Source organism: Siphateles boraxobius, unplaced genomic scaffold, assembly GCF_051911475.1.
Source record: "Siphateles boraxobius isolate OS27281-9 unplaced genomic scaffold, OSU_SipBor_1 33, whole genome shotgun sequence".
Classification (NCBI taxonomy): Eukaryota; Metazoa; Chordata; class Actinopteri; order Cypriniformes; family Leuciscidae; genus Siphateles; species Siphateles boraxobius.
Window position 1 is genome coordinate 4,726,195 of NW_027508953.1, and position 12,985 is coordinate 4,739,179.

General features: G+C 38.0%; 1 protein-coding gene across 6 annotated transcripts in view; it reads right to left on the reverse strand.

Annotated features, from left to right (window-relative positions):
* The window catches only part of pou2f2a (POU class 2 homeobox 2a), a 52,223-nt gene extending 40,013 nt beyond the window's left edge, over positions 1-12,210 (reverse strand). For all 6 annotated transcript variants that reach the window (XM_077194933.1, XM_077194929.1, XM_077194927.1 and 3 more), the window contains exon 1: positions 11,975-12,210. In XM_077194933.1, the coding sequence (XP_077051048.1) occupies positions 11,975-12,077 (103 nt within the window). In that variant the 5' untranslated portion in view covers positions 12,078-12,210. The remainder of the gene's footprint in view (positions 1-11,974) is intronic.
* Positions 12,211-12,985: the final 775 nt, after the last annotated feature.

Here is a 12,985-nt window from a genome sequence, read left to right on the forward strand (position 1 = left end):
ATGTTGAGGTTTGAAGTTTGCATTGATTCAAAGTAAATTAAAAGTTTGAAGTGATTCAGCTTAGTTTTGAATCTTGCGGTGCTTCAAATTCTGTTCGAAGCTTGAATTGATTCAAATTTGTCTGCACAAATGAGGTCAAAAATGTGCAATTTTTTTACCTTAGAAATGGTGCAGAACCTTAAAGCGATATTCACCCAAAAATTATAAATCCTCCATTATTTACTCTTTACTTTTATTTCTCGGTGATTTTTTATTTTATTTTATTGTTTTAAGCTGCTCTTTTTCCAGGTTTTGAATTCCAGATTTTCTATTGATGGTAATACCGAATATCCAAGGACTATGGTACCATAAAAAAGCTAGTTTGGAATTGTGTATGTGTGTTCCGTGTGTACCTGCCCGTTCAATGGTCTTGCTTTGGCCCATCGTCCTCTTTTCCTTATGTTACTGGCACTTGGACAATAGCCTCTACGGGTCCCCAGCACTGCAGCTTACACTTAATGAACAACAACCTATCCATCCAACCCCCCCCCCATCATCCATCTATCTACCCCCCCCAACCACCCCCTTCCATCCGCCCCTGCCCACAACCACTGTTGTCCACTGTTCACCTCATCCATAGTAGACGGTATTGATTTTCAGTGGGGAAAATAAAAAAGGCCATGAATTTTAATGCTTTCTGTCTCTCCCCCCCCCCCCCCCCCCATCCACCTATTTTTTCACCCCTTCTTCTTCTGACCCATCCCTCTGCTATGTTCTTTCCTGGGGGAAGGATAAAGGAGAGGGGGATGGGACAGTGAGGGAGGGGTTGGTGGTGTGGCTTTGGGTCATTTCTCATTTCCGAACCCTGGACGCTCACCTCCCCCGTTCCTGTTAACTAGCCTTCTCATTGCAGAAACGATACGGATGGGAACACGCAACAACCTCTCTGGACGCTCTTCATCAATACAATGTCTGTGACTCTATTGATGTCCGTAAATCCTACCTTGTGTTAATTAAATAAATGAACAATCAGCATTCTCTGAAAGAATATTTATTATTTAATCATACAAAGTCATGTTAACTAAGAGATTATACAGCTTAAAATAAATAAATGAATAAACAAGAAGTCACTTTGAATTACGGTATCCTGTAAGTGAAAAGTCCAATAAAAATGTCCTCATTTCATATTCATTTTTCTAAAATGTCAGTTAAAATATGCTACTGTTCAAATGTTTGGGGTAAGAAATTCATACTTTTATTCAGCAAGGATATCGATAATGTGACAAAATTTATATTTCAATAAAAAATTATTTTGAAATTTATAGGCATTCCAGTGTTCACAAAAATAGTTTCTACAAAAATAGCAGCACAACTGTTTTCGACATTGATAGTAATAAGAAATGTTTCTTTAGCAGCAAATCAGCATATTAGAATGATTTCTGAACAATCATGTGACACTGAAGACTGCACACACACACACACACACACACACACACACACACACACACACAGACACACACACACACACACACACACACACATATATATATATATATATATATATATGTGTATATATAACAGTAGTCAACATTTGAAGTGAATTAAAACCTTTCATTAAAATTATACATTGCATTTTGAACAATACCCGTTCTTGTCTTAGGACAACTTTGATTAACTTTTTTGATCCACTTCAAATGTTGACTACTGTAATTTAAAAAGCTGATTTCAATATTCCATGTAGCTATAATTTACTATAATACATTTAGTGAACAGACTGACTGTATTAAATGCTTTCTTGAAAACAGCATACACTACATCATTAGCATTTCTTGTATTCATGGGAGACTTTTCAAACAATAAATTGACTGTAAACGCTCTAGTATGCAGCATTACCTAAACATATAGGTTCACTACTAATGACTATGTGGTCACCAGCATATGTTTATTGCTAAAATAACACTAAAGTACAATGTAGACAGATACAACATTCTCTGAGCACTCCGTCAGAGTGACAAATGTTTTAATAATTCTAGCCTTGAAAAACGACACACACAAATGTACCATTCCTACAGTTGTATCGCCATACAGAGAATGAACACAATTTACCATTAAGTGTATTGATACACACAATTGTTAGTTTTGTAATTACCAAACAGATAAACAAAGAAGTGAGGAAAATTTTTCAAGGTAAGACACATGTGGTAAGGCTAATAATTCTGACAAGCACATCTTTTTGTGTTATTTTCTGTATGTGGTTTATCAGGGCCTTCTAATACAAAAGCTGAGAGGATGGTTGAGAAATGGACAAAATTGAGGGAGTAAAAAGGGCTTTTAGGACAGAAAGCGCAGTTGGTATGTCTGTATGTGAGTAAGTTTGTATCTGTGTGTGTGTGTGTGTGTGTGTGTGTGTGTGTGTGTGTGTGTGTGTGTGTGTGTGTGTGTGTGTGTGTGTGTGTGTGTGTTAAAATAGGGGTCTTAAAAACTGCTTCTACAGATTGTACTTGCAGAGTAATGTTTAATTTCCTTTCACAGCTGTACAATAAACTATTATCATATTCTATGGTAGAGCATTCGGCAGTCTGTTGTCGTCAAGCAAATTGTTCCGTAAATATTATGAAAAAATCTTCAGTAAATATTATAATTAAGTTTAACAGAGTATACCAAAAAATGTTGCAAACATTTTCAAATTTCAAAGATTTACATTGCAGTTAAGACATCCAGACTCAGAAGCACTTAAAATATATCATGTCCTTGAGATTTAATATTTAAATAACACATCAATATGAAAATTCGACAAATTCTGCCTTTGTCCCGATCTCAATCCTCCTCCCTTTTCTATTTTCAATCCTCAATCCTCCACTCTGAGGTCAGTCATTTAACTACACCATCCAAAGAAAGGTCATCATAACCACATTCACACAAAAACATTCTATGAGTTTACATGTGTATGTTTTGATTAATTTTCACCCTTTACATGCATCTCTTTTTTTCAACGATTCACATCGCTCAACTCCACCTCTCACCTCTCGTTTTTTGTTGAATCACACAGAGGGAAAACATGTGAATGTGTGTCTGCTGAGCAGCAAATAAAGGACACTTGTATGCGAGGCCATGTTTCTTTCGCGTGTTTCCACAGTTTTTTGTGACATGAAAGGTCATTGGTTGTGTATTGCGGTATTTACTGACAGCTGAGGATTTCGTGGTTCATTCAAGTTATTCTTGCGTATTTTGATTAATCTTGTAAGAGCTGCTGGACTTATAATGAGCATTGGAAATTGAGGTCAAACAATATTTATGGCAAGAAATTCCTTGTAAAATAAAGTGTTACCAAAATAAGCAACACAAGTCATTATATTAAACCCAACCCCAGTTCATTTACTTGGATTTTGGAGATAAATTTGGAGGCAATCTCAATGGTCTACTAAAACAACATTACAATGTGCAATATCTCCAAATTCTGGAGGCAATTTTGGTGCACATCATGTTGTTTGTTGTTTCCAAAATGTTGCTTGCAATTCAAGAACATGGTGAATTAAGACAGTATAGACAGAGGTTTCCTCAGTCTGCTTCAATGCAAGCGGCCCACAAGGCCTTGAACTTGAGACAGCGAGTGAGTCAATAAGAAAACGTCGCTTTTAGAAAGACGGGACGAGATGAAAAGGAGGAGAGGGGGATGATGAGTGGCTGCATGTGAATGGAAGGGGGCACAAGAGAGGGGTGGAGGAGGGGTAGGGCTGAGGCGAAGGTCAGGGGTCAACTTGTCAACCCCCACTGCCCCTCATGGGCAGACAAAGGGAGGCGAGAGGGGTCAGAGTGCACGGCTGAATGGAGAACTGGTGAACACACTCCAATTCGGGGGTGTCTCTTTAGCCACACACAGAAAAAGAGCGTCTTTCACGCTCATGGCGCATCCTTTTGAGTCCATTTGAACCGGTTGAGACATTCAGATTCTTTTCAAGGTCTCCAAAAAGAGAAATTTGAAAACACAGTCACCCTGACAAGAGCCTTTTTTTCAAGAGTTGCTCTAGAAGTTCACGTATGCACGAGGGCTCTTTTCAATACGCTAATGCGACTGGAGATTTCCTTTGTTGCCGTATGCTACGACTCAAAGAAAACGATAACAAATCTCCTGCTAAATATAGACACAGTACACTCGCATGAGTGCATGTCACAACTCCCTCATTATCTTAAAACATGCGCTGCTGCCGTGCCGGCAGAGGTCAAGTCCACTTACGGTCTGCGCTAGGCTAGCTATTTATCTTAGCTGTAGGATTAGCTGGGCAGCCTGTCAGGTAAACTACACCCCTCACCAACTGCACCATTCCCGTGGTTACCCTCTTGGGTAATCAGCATGGGATTTCTTTATCAAATTATGCAGCTGACCGCCACGTATACTCACCATATTCATCCTGCATATGGAACAGGGGAAGATGGATAGATGTATAGGGAGGAGGAGCAGGAGTGATGGGGGGGGGGGGGGGGTCACCTGACCTAGTTGTTTCAACATACAAATACATATTATTCATATATACACAAATCAGAAGTGTCATCATGAGTAAACACAGAAATGCATTAGGAGATTGGAAACTTGCTTTTTAAACTTTTACTTGTGCAATTCTTCTTTGAAGCCAAATTTATAACATCATATAATTTCGATATTTGCTGAAATAAAAGTTTTTAAAAAAAATTCAAAGTGGCAAAAAAAAAAGTAATTTAATATCTTTATGTAGCAGGGACATATTAAATTGATCAAAAGTTACAGGAAAGTGACGTTCAAAGCCTTTAAGTCATTAAACTTAAACAGTATGTTTTGGTCACTAGATAACTGAATGGTGTTGTGTTTTCAGACAAAAGCTTGGCGAACACTTCAACACACCAAGGTCTGGGAATGAAAGAGGATGTGTTTGATCTATATCAGTGTGTGTATGTGTGCTGATCTTGTGCATGAAATTCAATCCCCTTAAGAAACCATCAGAAGATGATTTGTAAGCTTATTAAGACTGTTTACCTGTACAGTGTGTATGTGTGTGTGTGTGTGTGTGTGTGTGTGTGTGTGTGTGTGTGTGTGTGTGTGTGTGTGTGTGTGTGTGTGTGTGTGTGCATTAGGATAAATAAGCTTTTACACAGATTACAGTGCAAATACACATATATATATATATGTACACACACACACACACACACACACAAACACACAGACACACATATATATATAAATACACATACATACATACATACATCTATAAATGAATACAATTTCGATTGGTCGCACAGGGGTCTAAGAAATATAGAAGAAAGACGGTTTGATTAGTAGAAGATTGATTTCATTTTAGGGTCAAAAGAATGAAAAGACCACGAAAGAAAATAATAAAATAATGTTAAGTGGACGTACAACAAAAAAAAATAGAAAATGTCTGTGTAAAAACATAAATTAATCCCTTGACCTAACAATTTGTATGTGTGGTGTTTAACCAGCGCTCAGCATTCCTTTGGACTCACCAGTGTGGACTAGTTTTCAATCATTTCTTTAAACTTTCAATAGATTTTTGCTAAAAATATTTTTGATAGAATTTTGAAATTCAAAAGTTTGTGATCTTTCCATGAACGTGGGCTTGAATGACTTTATATAAATTCATCTGGCCACATCCACAGTCAAAAGTGTGAAAAAGTAAATGTACACATTGTGTGTGAATGTATGTGTTTGGAGGAGGGGGTGTAGGGTAAAGATGCGGTTACTTTGAGAAGATTGAAGCGCAAAAGCACTCAGATTTATTAAAAGCTGCTTCTCACGCCCACCTCTCTCTCGCTTATTCTGCACCATTGTTCCAATACCCCCTTCATTGTGTATACATTGTGGAGGGATATTAAATTTCTCCCTTCGAACCTGACTGTAACCACTACACAGCCATGGGGAAGGGCAGCACGTCCCTGAGGTCCAAACACACACACACACAGATACATGTACATGCTCATTTTCATACAGCGTATCCATCAAATTAAACTGGGTGGTGAAAAACCCACCCAAAAAAGGGACACTTGGTCCAGGAGCTGATATGAAATGCAGTGGTGGGAGACAAATTCAATCAAACAAGCTCTGGTTATTACGAGCCCAAGTCATTACTTAAATAGCCACATCACGGTTTGTAAAAGACACACATGCATACTCTGAAACCTGCATGGTGAACCTAGATCAATCAATGAAAGTTTAAAAGTGAATATTAATTCAAGCAATTTGGAGATACAAAGCAATATTAATGTGTACCTGATTGTTTTGCATTGATCTGCCTTTGGGGTTCATCTAACACATTTGCTCTTCTAAACACAAACTCAACAGCTAACAATTTCTGTTCTACAGAACGGTTGCCCTCTTTGACCAAAGGGCCACTATCTCCAAAATAAAATGTGAGCCCTGACTCTTTCACAAGGACTTAAAAAGTGGGAATGAGGTGGAGAAAGCAATGCAAGATGGCTCATTTGTCGTTAAGAATTGTATAGGTGTAAATGTATGTGTTTTTTCATGGGTAAATGTGTGTGTGTGCTGTGTGCTGAAATCTAATTCTTAATCTTAATTAAGAGGCAGTAAGACCCTGACCTCAATGAAGAGCCCTAGAGATATTCACAAGCTGCTTCCAGGGAAATAAAAAGAGAGTGATATTTACAATCTGTAAATAAGGCAAAGGTTTGAGTTATTTGTTTACATACTGTACAAACAACTAGTATAAGAGTGAAAGGGTGATTGAGAATAGATTGCGAAACAAAGCTTCTGAGGTTTCTAACTGGTCCAAGCTAGTTGTTTATACCATCTGGACCTGGTTTTCAGCTGGGTAATTGCTTGGTCATGCTTATTTGGGCTGGAAGACCACCATAGACAAGCAATAAACCAGCTTAGGCCAGAAACAGCCTCTATAAACAGGACGCTTTATTCTCTAAAGTTCTTGGTCACCATCTACTTTTATTAAGCAGCATGAACGTTCTTCAAAACTTCTTCTTTTTGTGTTCTAAAGAAGAAAGAAAGTCATGCAGTTTCAATGTGACCTATTATTTTAAACTGGTGTCACTTGGTTTTCCAACAATAGAGACATAGAAACATAAAGGGACAGGTCACAGTTGACCAGCGAGAGTGTATTAACATGGCCGTACCGTGTAATTTGGTTTATGAGTCTGATAAAGGTCCATCGAGAAAAAAGAGAGATTGTGATGTCTTGCTCCGTCTGCACAACATGACCACCGGATTCCATTTCAGACGGTTGGACCGTAATAGCGCTCAGTGTGTTAAGAGCTATCAGAAATCGGCCAACACACTGTCCCTCCAGCGATCATTACGCATACGTCCTCACCTACACACCAGGTAACACAAACACACACTACAGCATGAAAAAAAACCACTTGGCCCTGTCAGATATGGGGTATTGGAGTCCGAATGAGGTCCATTTAGTCGGCAGTGGTCTTGATGGTGGTCTCCATCGCAGAGGTGAGGGCCGGCGCAGGGGAGAGAGTGTTTACCTACATCCCTTTATTACCATCTGCTTAATGGCCTATGAATGTCTCCATGGATACTCAAGAGAGAGAGAGAGAGAGAGATGGATGGAGGGACAGAGATGGCTCCGATCGGAAAGGTAGGCTCTCAGCAGGGAACTGCTGTGCGTGTGTGAGTGCGTTTGTTTTAATGCATGTGTGTGTATGTGTCCAGAGATACTTAGTGCAATGAGTGCAGTACTTCAAATGATTTCAGTTTCCTGTAAGTGCAACATCAAAAAAGAAAAAAAACGCGAACCAGTGGATGTGTGTGTGTGTTGATGCGTGTGTGAGTTAGAGCAAGCGTGGAGGGTAAGCCTAGGTGTCGGGATGGGGAAGAGAGAGGTGGTTTAATGCAATAAAGCATGTTGTATTGACATCTCTGTTGTGTCTATTGATTCCCCATTATGTCCCTAACAAACCCGGGTGGACATTTTGTCATTCGCAATCACGTTAGCACTGGGACTCACTGACGTTCCCGCTCAAATCCGATCTATATACACACACGCTCTGCTCTCTCTTGGTGAGGACGGCAGGGCTGATCTTCCTTAATCAATACCTGTTTGAGGTTAAAACACTTTACGGCGCATCAAACTGTAAATTTGTATCAGTGTAAACACAGCTCGCCTGCGCAAACAGACACATGACGGAACCATCGAGTGACCTGATCGCATTTGACCTTTAACCTCAAGTAGACCCCTAAATTCTCCTAAACAGTAACTACTTGTATCACCCTTTCTGGATTTACACTGAAACATAAAACTATTTTCTGGTTTTGCCGCAGTGAACATAGGCTGTGGAAATATTTATTTAATAAGAATCACAAAAACCTATAATTCCATAAAACTGACCCTGAAAAAGGTTTAGAGAATGCACACAAAAAAACAATGGGTAACACTTTTTGGTAACACTTTATTTTACAGTGCCCTTGTTACATATGTTACATGTAATTACCATAGCAATAACAGTAAATTATGCCTAATTACATGCAATTAACCCTCAACCAAATCCTAATCCTACCCTAACTCTATAGTAAGTACATGTAGTTAATTAATATTACACTGTACTTAAATATTTAATTACACTGTAACAATGACACCTTAAAATAAACGAAGTGTAACCCACTTTTTTAATTTGTCCTTGTTACAGTGTAATTAATTATTTTAAGTACAATGAACTTGGATGTTAAAGTCATTTCAATTTAAATTACAATCTACTGGCTTAAAAAAATTGTTGAATCTTGTATAACTTTAAGAGTAATGTAAAAACATATTGATCATATAATTGTTTACAGTGTACAAAGCTTAGTTGCATGTAATTATGCACAATTTAGAATTACTACTATAGTATCTATATGTAACTTGTGTAACAGGGGCACCAAAATAAAGTGTTACTGAACAATGCAACAATATTGCTCACAGCCCCAGGAAAACAACATGACGAGACCTAAACAGATGATGCTGGACCCATTAAACCTTCCTGTGAACATCTCTATAAGAAATGTTTCAGACCAGTAAAACATGGTTCTAAATTTCTCTTTTATTACGAATTATATTATCAGTATAATTCGAGAGATAAATCGAAACTTCCACAAGTTGCCAACGTCATGTTATATCATTGCTATATTTTGTGACACCAAAATAAGTACGGACTATTAAATAAATTTTCTTCCTAACTTTTCTTTGTATCCCCCCAGGTGTACAGGTGTAATTTAACAAAATAATAAACAACTTATTTTAAATGTCATCTCAGACCTTTGGACCAAACTGTACATATTGATTTGACAAACAGAACAACCAATAAGGATAAGTTAAGTACGGGAAAGTACATTTATTTTCGGCCTTAATTACAGATGATGGACATTATAAAGAGCATTGGTTCTATTAGCTACATTTACAACCAAGGCTTAGTGGAATCCACAGAACCAATGTAAGAGTGTGTCTCACAATGCTGAAAATGTGTGAAATAGTTGATACATACAATTACAGGCAGGTCATTTAAAGACAATAATGTTTGCAATATGAAGTTTTGCTATTTACTATAATGAACACTGATGCATATGTAATTTGCTAGAAAATAGACGCTTCCCAATAGACTAAGCACTCACAGTTCCATTATAAATGTAGACTATCCCAATCTCCATGACGCCAAGACTCTACAGTAAATACTCAGGGTAAAACCTGTGAGATATCTTAATGGTCATCGCCAAGAAAAACCTAGTAAAAACTTTGAACCAATGCCCTTGATAGTGTCTATCATCTGTAAAGAAGGCTGAACATAAATGTACTTTCCCTCACCCAACATAAAGATCCTCACTGCTGCTCTGCTTGTCACTCTGACCTCTGCAGCATTTAATGTCAGTTGTTGTGCCTGGTGTCCATTTTGAGTCTTATATTATCAAGGAAGTGAAAGGTATACCATGGCATTATTTTAAAATCCGAAAAGGTTAAAGTCTTGAAAGCACGTGGCAACCACACACCAAATACATTCAGCTCACTTTTCCAATTCCATAGAAATCAGTCTAATAAGTTAAAATATAAAATGTAACACATAGAGTGATAATGTTATTTCAAAACAAACATACAACAGTGTTGGAAAACACTGGACACATGTAGGTTACACACTTGATCAATGATGCCAGTAAAACATGAAAACATCACATGAACCTGTTCAAAATAAATTTCCTGTAAAATTAACAATTGTATTCACTATTTTTACGTTACAACTTTTAACATTGTTTTTCCCCTGTAAATTGAAGAATGTCTATGTCCTAGCCAATATAAAATCATCAGCTCCCTCAATATCCTCCCGTTCACTTCTGACATAAAAAGCCAGATCCTAACCAACCAGCCTGAAACGAGCAAGCCAATCCAATGTTAAGACTACCTGCATTTCAAGAAAGCACATCACCATGTGGGCCCATTATGTGGTGCAGCTGAGAAAGCTTAACGTCTGGCTCTTTGCTCATTTAGGCGCCAGTAAGTAATTAAAGACTCTCATTTCTTGAGGTGTAAACCTTTTTCAAGGCAGACGCCATATTCACTTTTTGAGAATGAAAACGAGGCTGTGAGGGACACACTCCATTTAATTGGTTGTATTAATATTATTTTTTAACTTTGACGTCATTTGTTTTGCAGATACAACGAAAATACAGTGGGGAAAAATAGACTTTAGGCCCAACCTTTTGATGGAACTATGCGTGTCCCTCACAGCCGCGTTTTGAATAACAAAAAAGGGTACATTGAAAATAAATATGGCGTCCAATCTCAATAAGGTCTAGTGTAGCCTATCCACTTTCTAGTATAGCCTATACCATTTAGAGTTAAAGACAGACAGAAATTTAGTTTTAAATTTCCTTGTTTACATTTTAGTCGTTGTGTGCGGATGTGCCACAAGGTGACAGATGATCTATAAGTGGCGTATAAATTTAATCCATCTGCTGGTTGGAAAATTTCCGCTTCGTTGAATGCCAGACGTTGCGCGCACACGTTGCGCATACCCGCCCCCTCACTAATGCAGCACTTTAGAACCAACACTCCTTATATATGCCTATAAGAGAAACAATGTTCTTTCTTTTCACTAGCCTACAACTACAAATAAGCAGGTAATACTCCACATTACAGAGTCATGTTACACGTTTAATGTAGCCTAAATAAAATTCTAAATAAAAAGTCTAGGCTACTATAGCCTAAAAAATTGCACAAAACAATAGTTAATTAAATTACAAGCAGCTCCACAGAATATAGGCTTAACCTATATAGCAAGTGTTGTTTATTTGAAATACTTATCTAAAGACACTGCATGAATACATAAAGTCCACCTAAAAGTCTAAAAATTAAAAGTTATTTCTTTCAAAGCTTTCTTCTTCGCTACAGTCAAGTATTGATTACTTTTTTTCTTTCTTTTTTTTATAAAATGAAGCTAATTGCGTTATTTAACCCTAAAGTGAAAGCACTTAAAATCGACAAAAACATCAACAAATAAAGAGACATTCAGTCTCATCATTCTTAAACTTGTCGTTAAATTCACACACTCGTTCTGTCCTTCCCCCCCGCAGTGTCTGCGTGTATCGATCTCGGCGGAATCGATAAATTACCATGAATATTCCCTGAACCGGTCGTGAGAAGAGAGTCAGACGGCAGATGGAGCAGCAGATACGGGGAGGACGGAAGGATGAAAGAAGCAAAAAGAGGCCGAGACTAACCATTCAAAAAAGGCCAATTATGGCCAGACGTCTTTTCACCTCAACTAAGTTAGCCTTAATTAATACACACTCAAAGTGGCACATTTAACGATACATACACAGACGGATATAAGCCTATTTTGTAAGAAATACAAAAAAATATGGATTTTATTCGGACTGTTGTCTGGGTCTTAACAGGTGTTTCGACTTCACATTTAGTTTTTTTCTTCTTCTAGTATTGAGGGGGGGAAGTAAAGCTGTTATCGACATTAACCAGAAGAAGGTAAAGGTTTCTCTTACCGGAGTTACCGGAGCGCAGAGGCAGCGGAGACTTGAGTCGCCAGGCGCTGAAATCAGGAGCGGTTCTCTGAAACACTAACGGCACCGGCAAGGGAACAAACATGATCCGTTGTCGTCTGGGTTTTTCTTCTATGGTCTCTTGTGTTTGGCGCTTTTTCTTGAGTTTCTTTTTCTTTGGTTGCTTTTTTTGTCAAGTAAGTTAGACTGTGTTTTGAGGTTGTTTCTTTTTGGTAAAAGTTAGTATTTGGTTTAGAATGTATAACGTAAGTAAACTGCTCAAGCTATCTTTACATTTTTGGTATTGCGCCTCTCAGTCATACTGCTTCCTCGGGGAGGCTCTATCTCGGACTGACACACAGACGGATAGTCCGGATCTTTCAAGCGGTCTAATATCGTCTAAATATAGGCTATTAAAAGTGTTTTTATGGTCACTTAACAAGGATTTAACAATTGTTTAGCTCAAAAATCTTATCAACAACTTTGAATAACATGACGTTTAGACATACGCTAGCAAATGTCGAACCGTTGTTTGTAACTGTAACTTTTTAAAATTCAAAACTCACTTGTTGTCGTAACTCATAAGATTTCCTGGGTTTTGCATATCCTGCGCGAGACCAGGTGTGCGGCCGGTGAACGTCACAATGGCCTTGCGCGCGCCGCGACCTGGTTCCACTTTGGTTTCGCTTTTTAAACAAATCTCGAGTCAGAATTTTGCTCACTTTAGTAAAAAAAATATTTGTTTCATTACAATCAATCGCGGTTGCTGGCTTTAAAACGGTTTACAAAGGTTTAACAGAAATATTTGGTTTCTCTATTTGGTTTCTAGCTCTCCTACAGTGTGGTTTATCTCGCGCACCTTGCATGCATTTCAAGCAGCATATTATTATTTTTGTATAAAATATAAAATAATCGCTTAATGTATTTAGGTAATCACGTACGTGTAAGGCTATGCAGCGGCTATACACGCTTTCCCTTCGCTTCCACTCACGAGCCAGTAATTAAAACGCAATC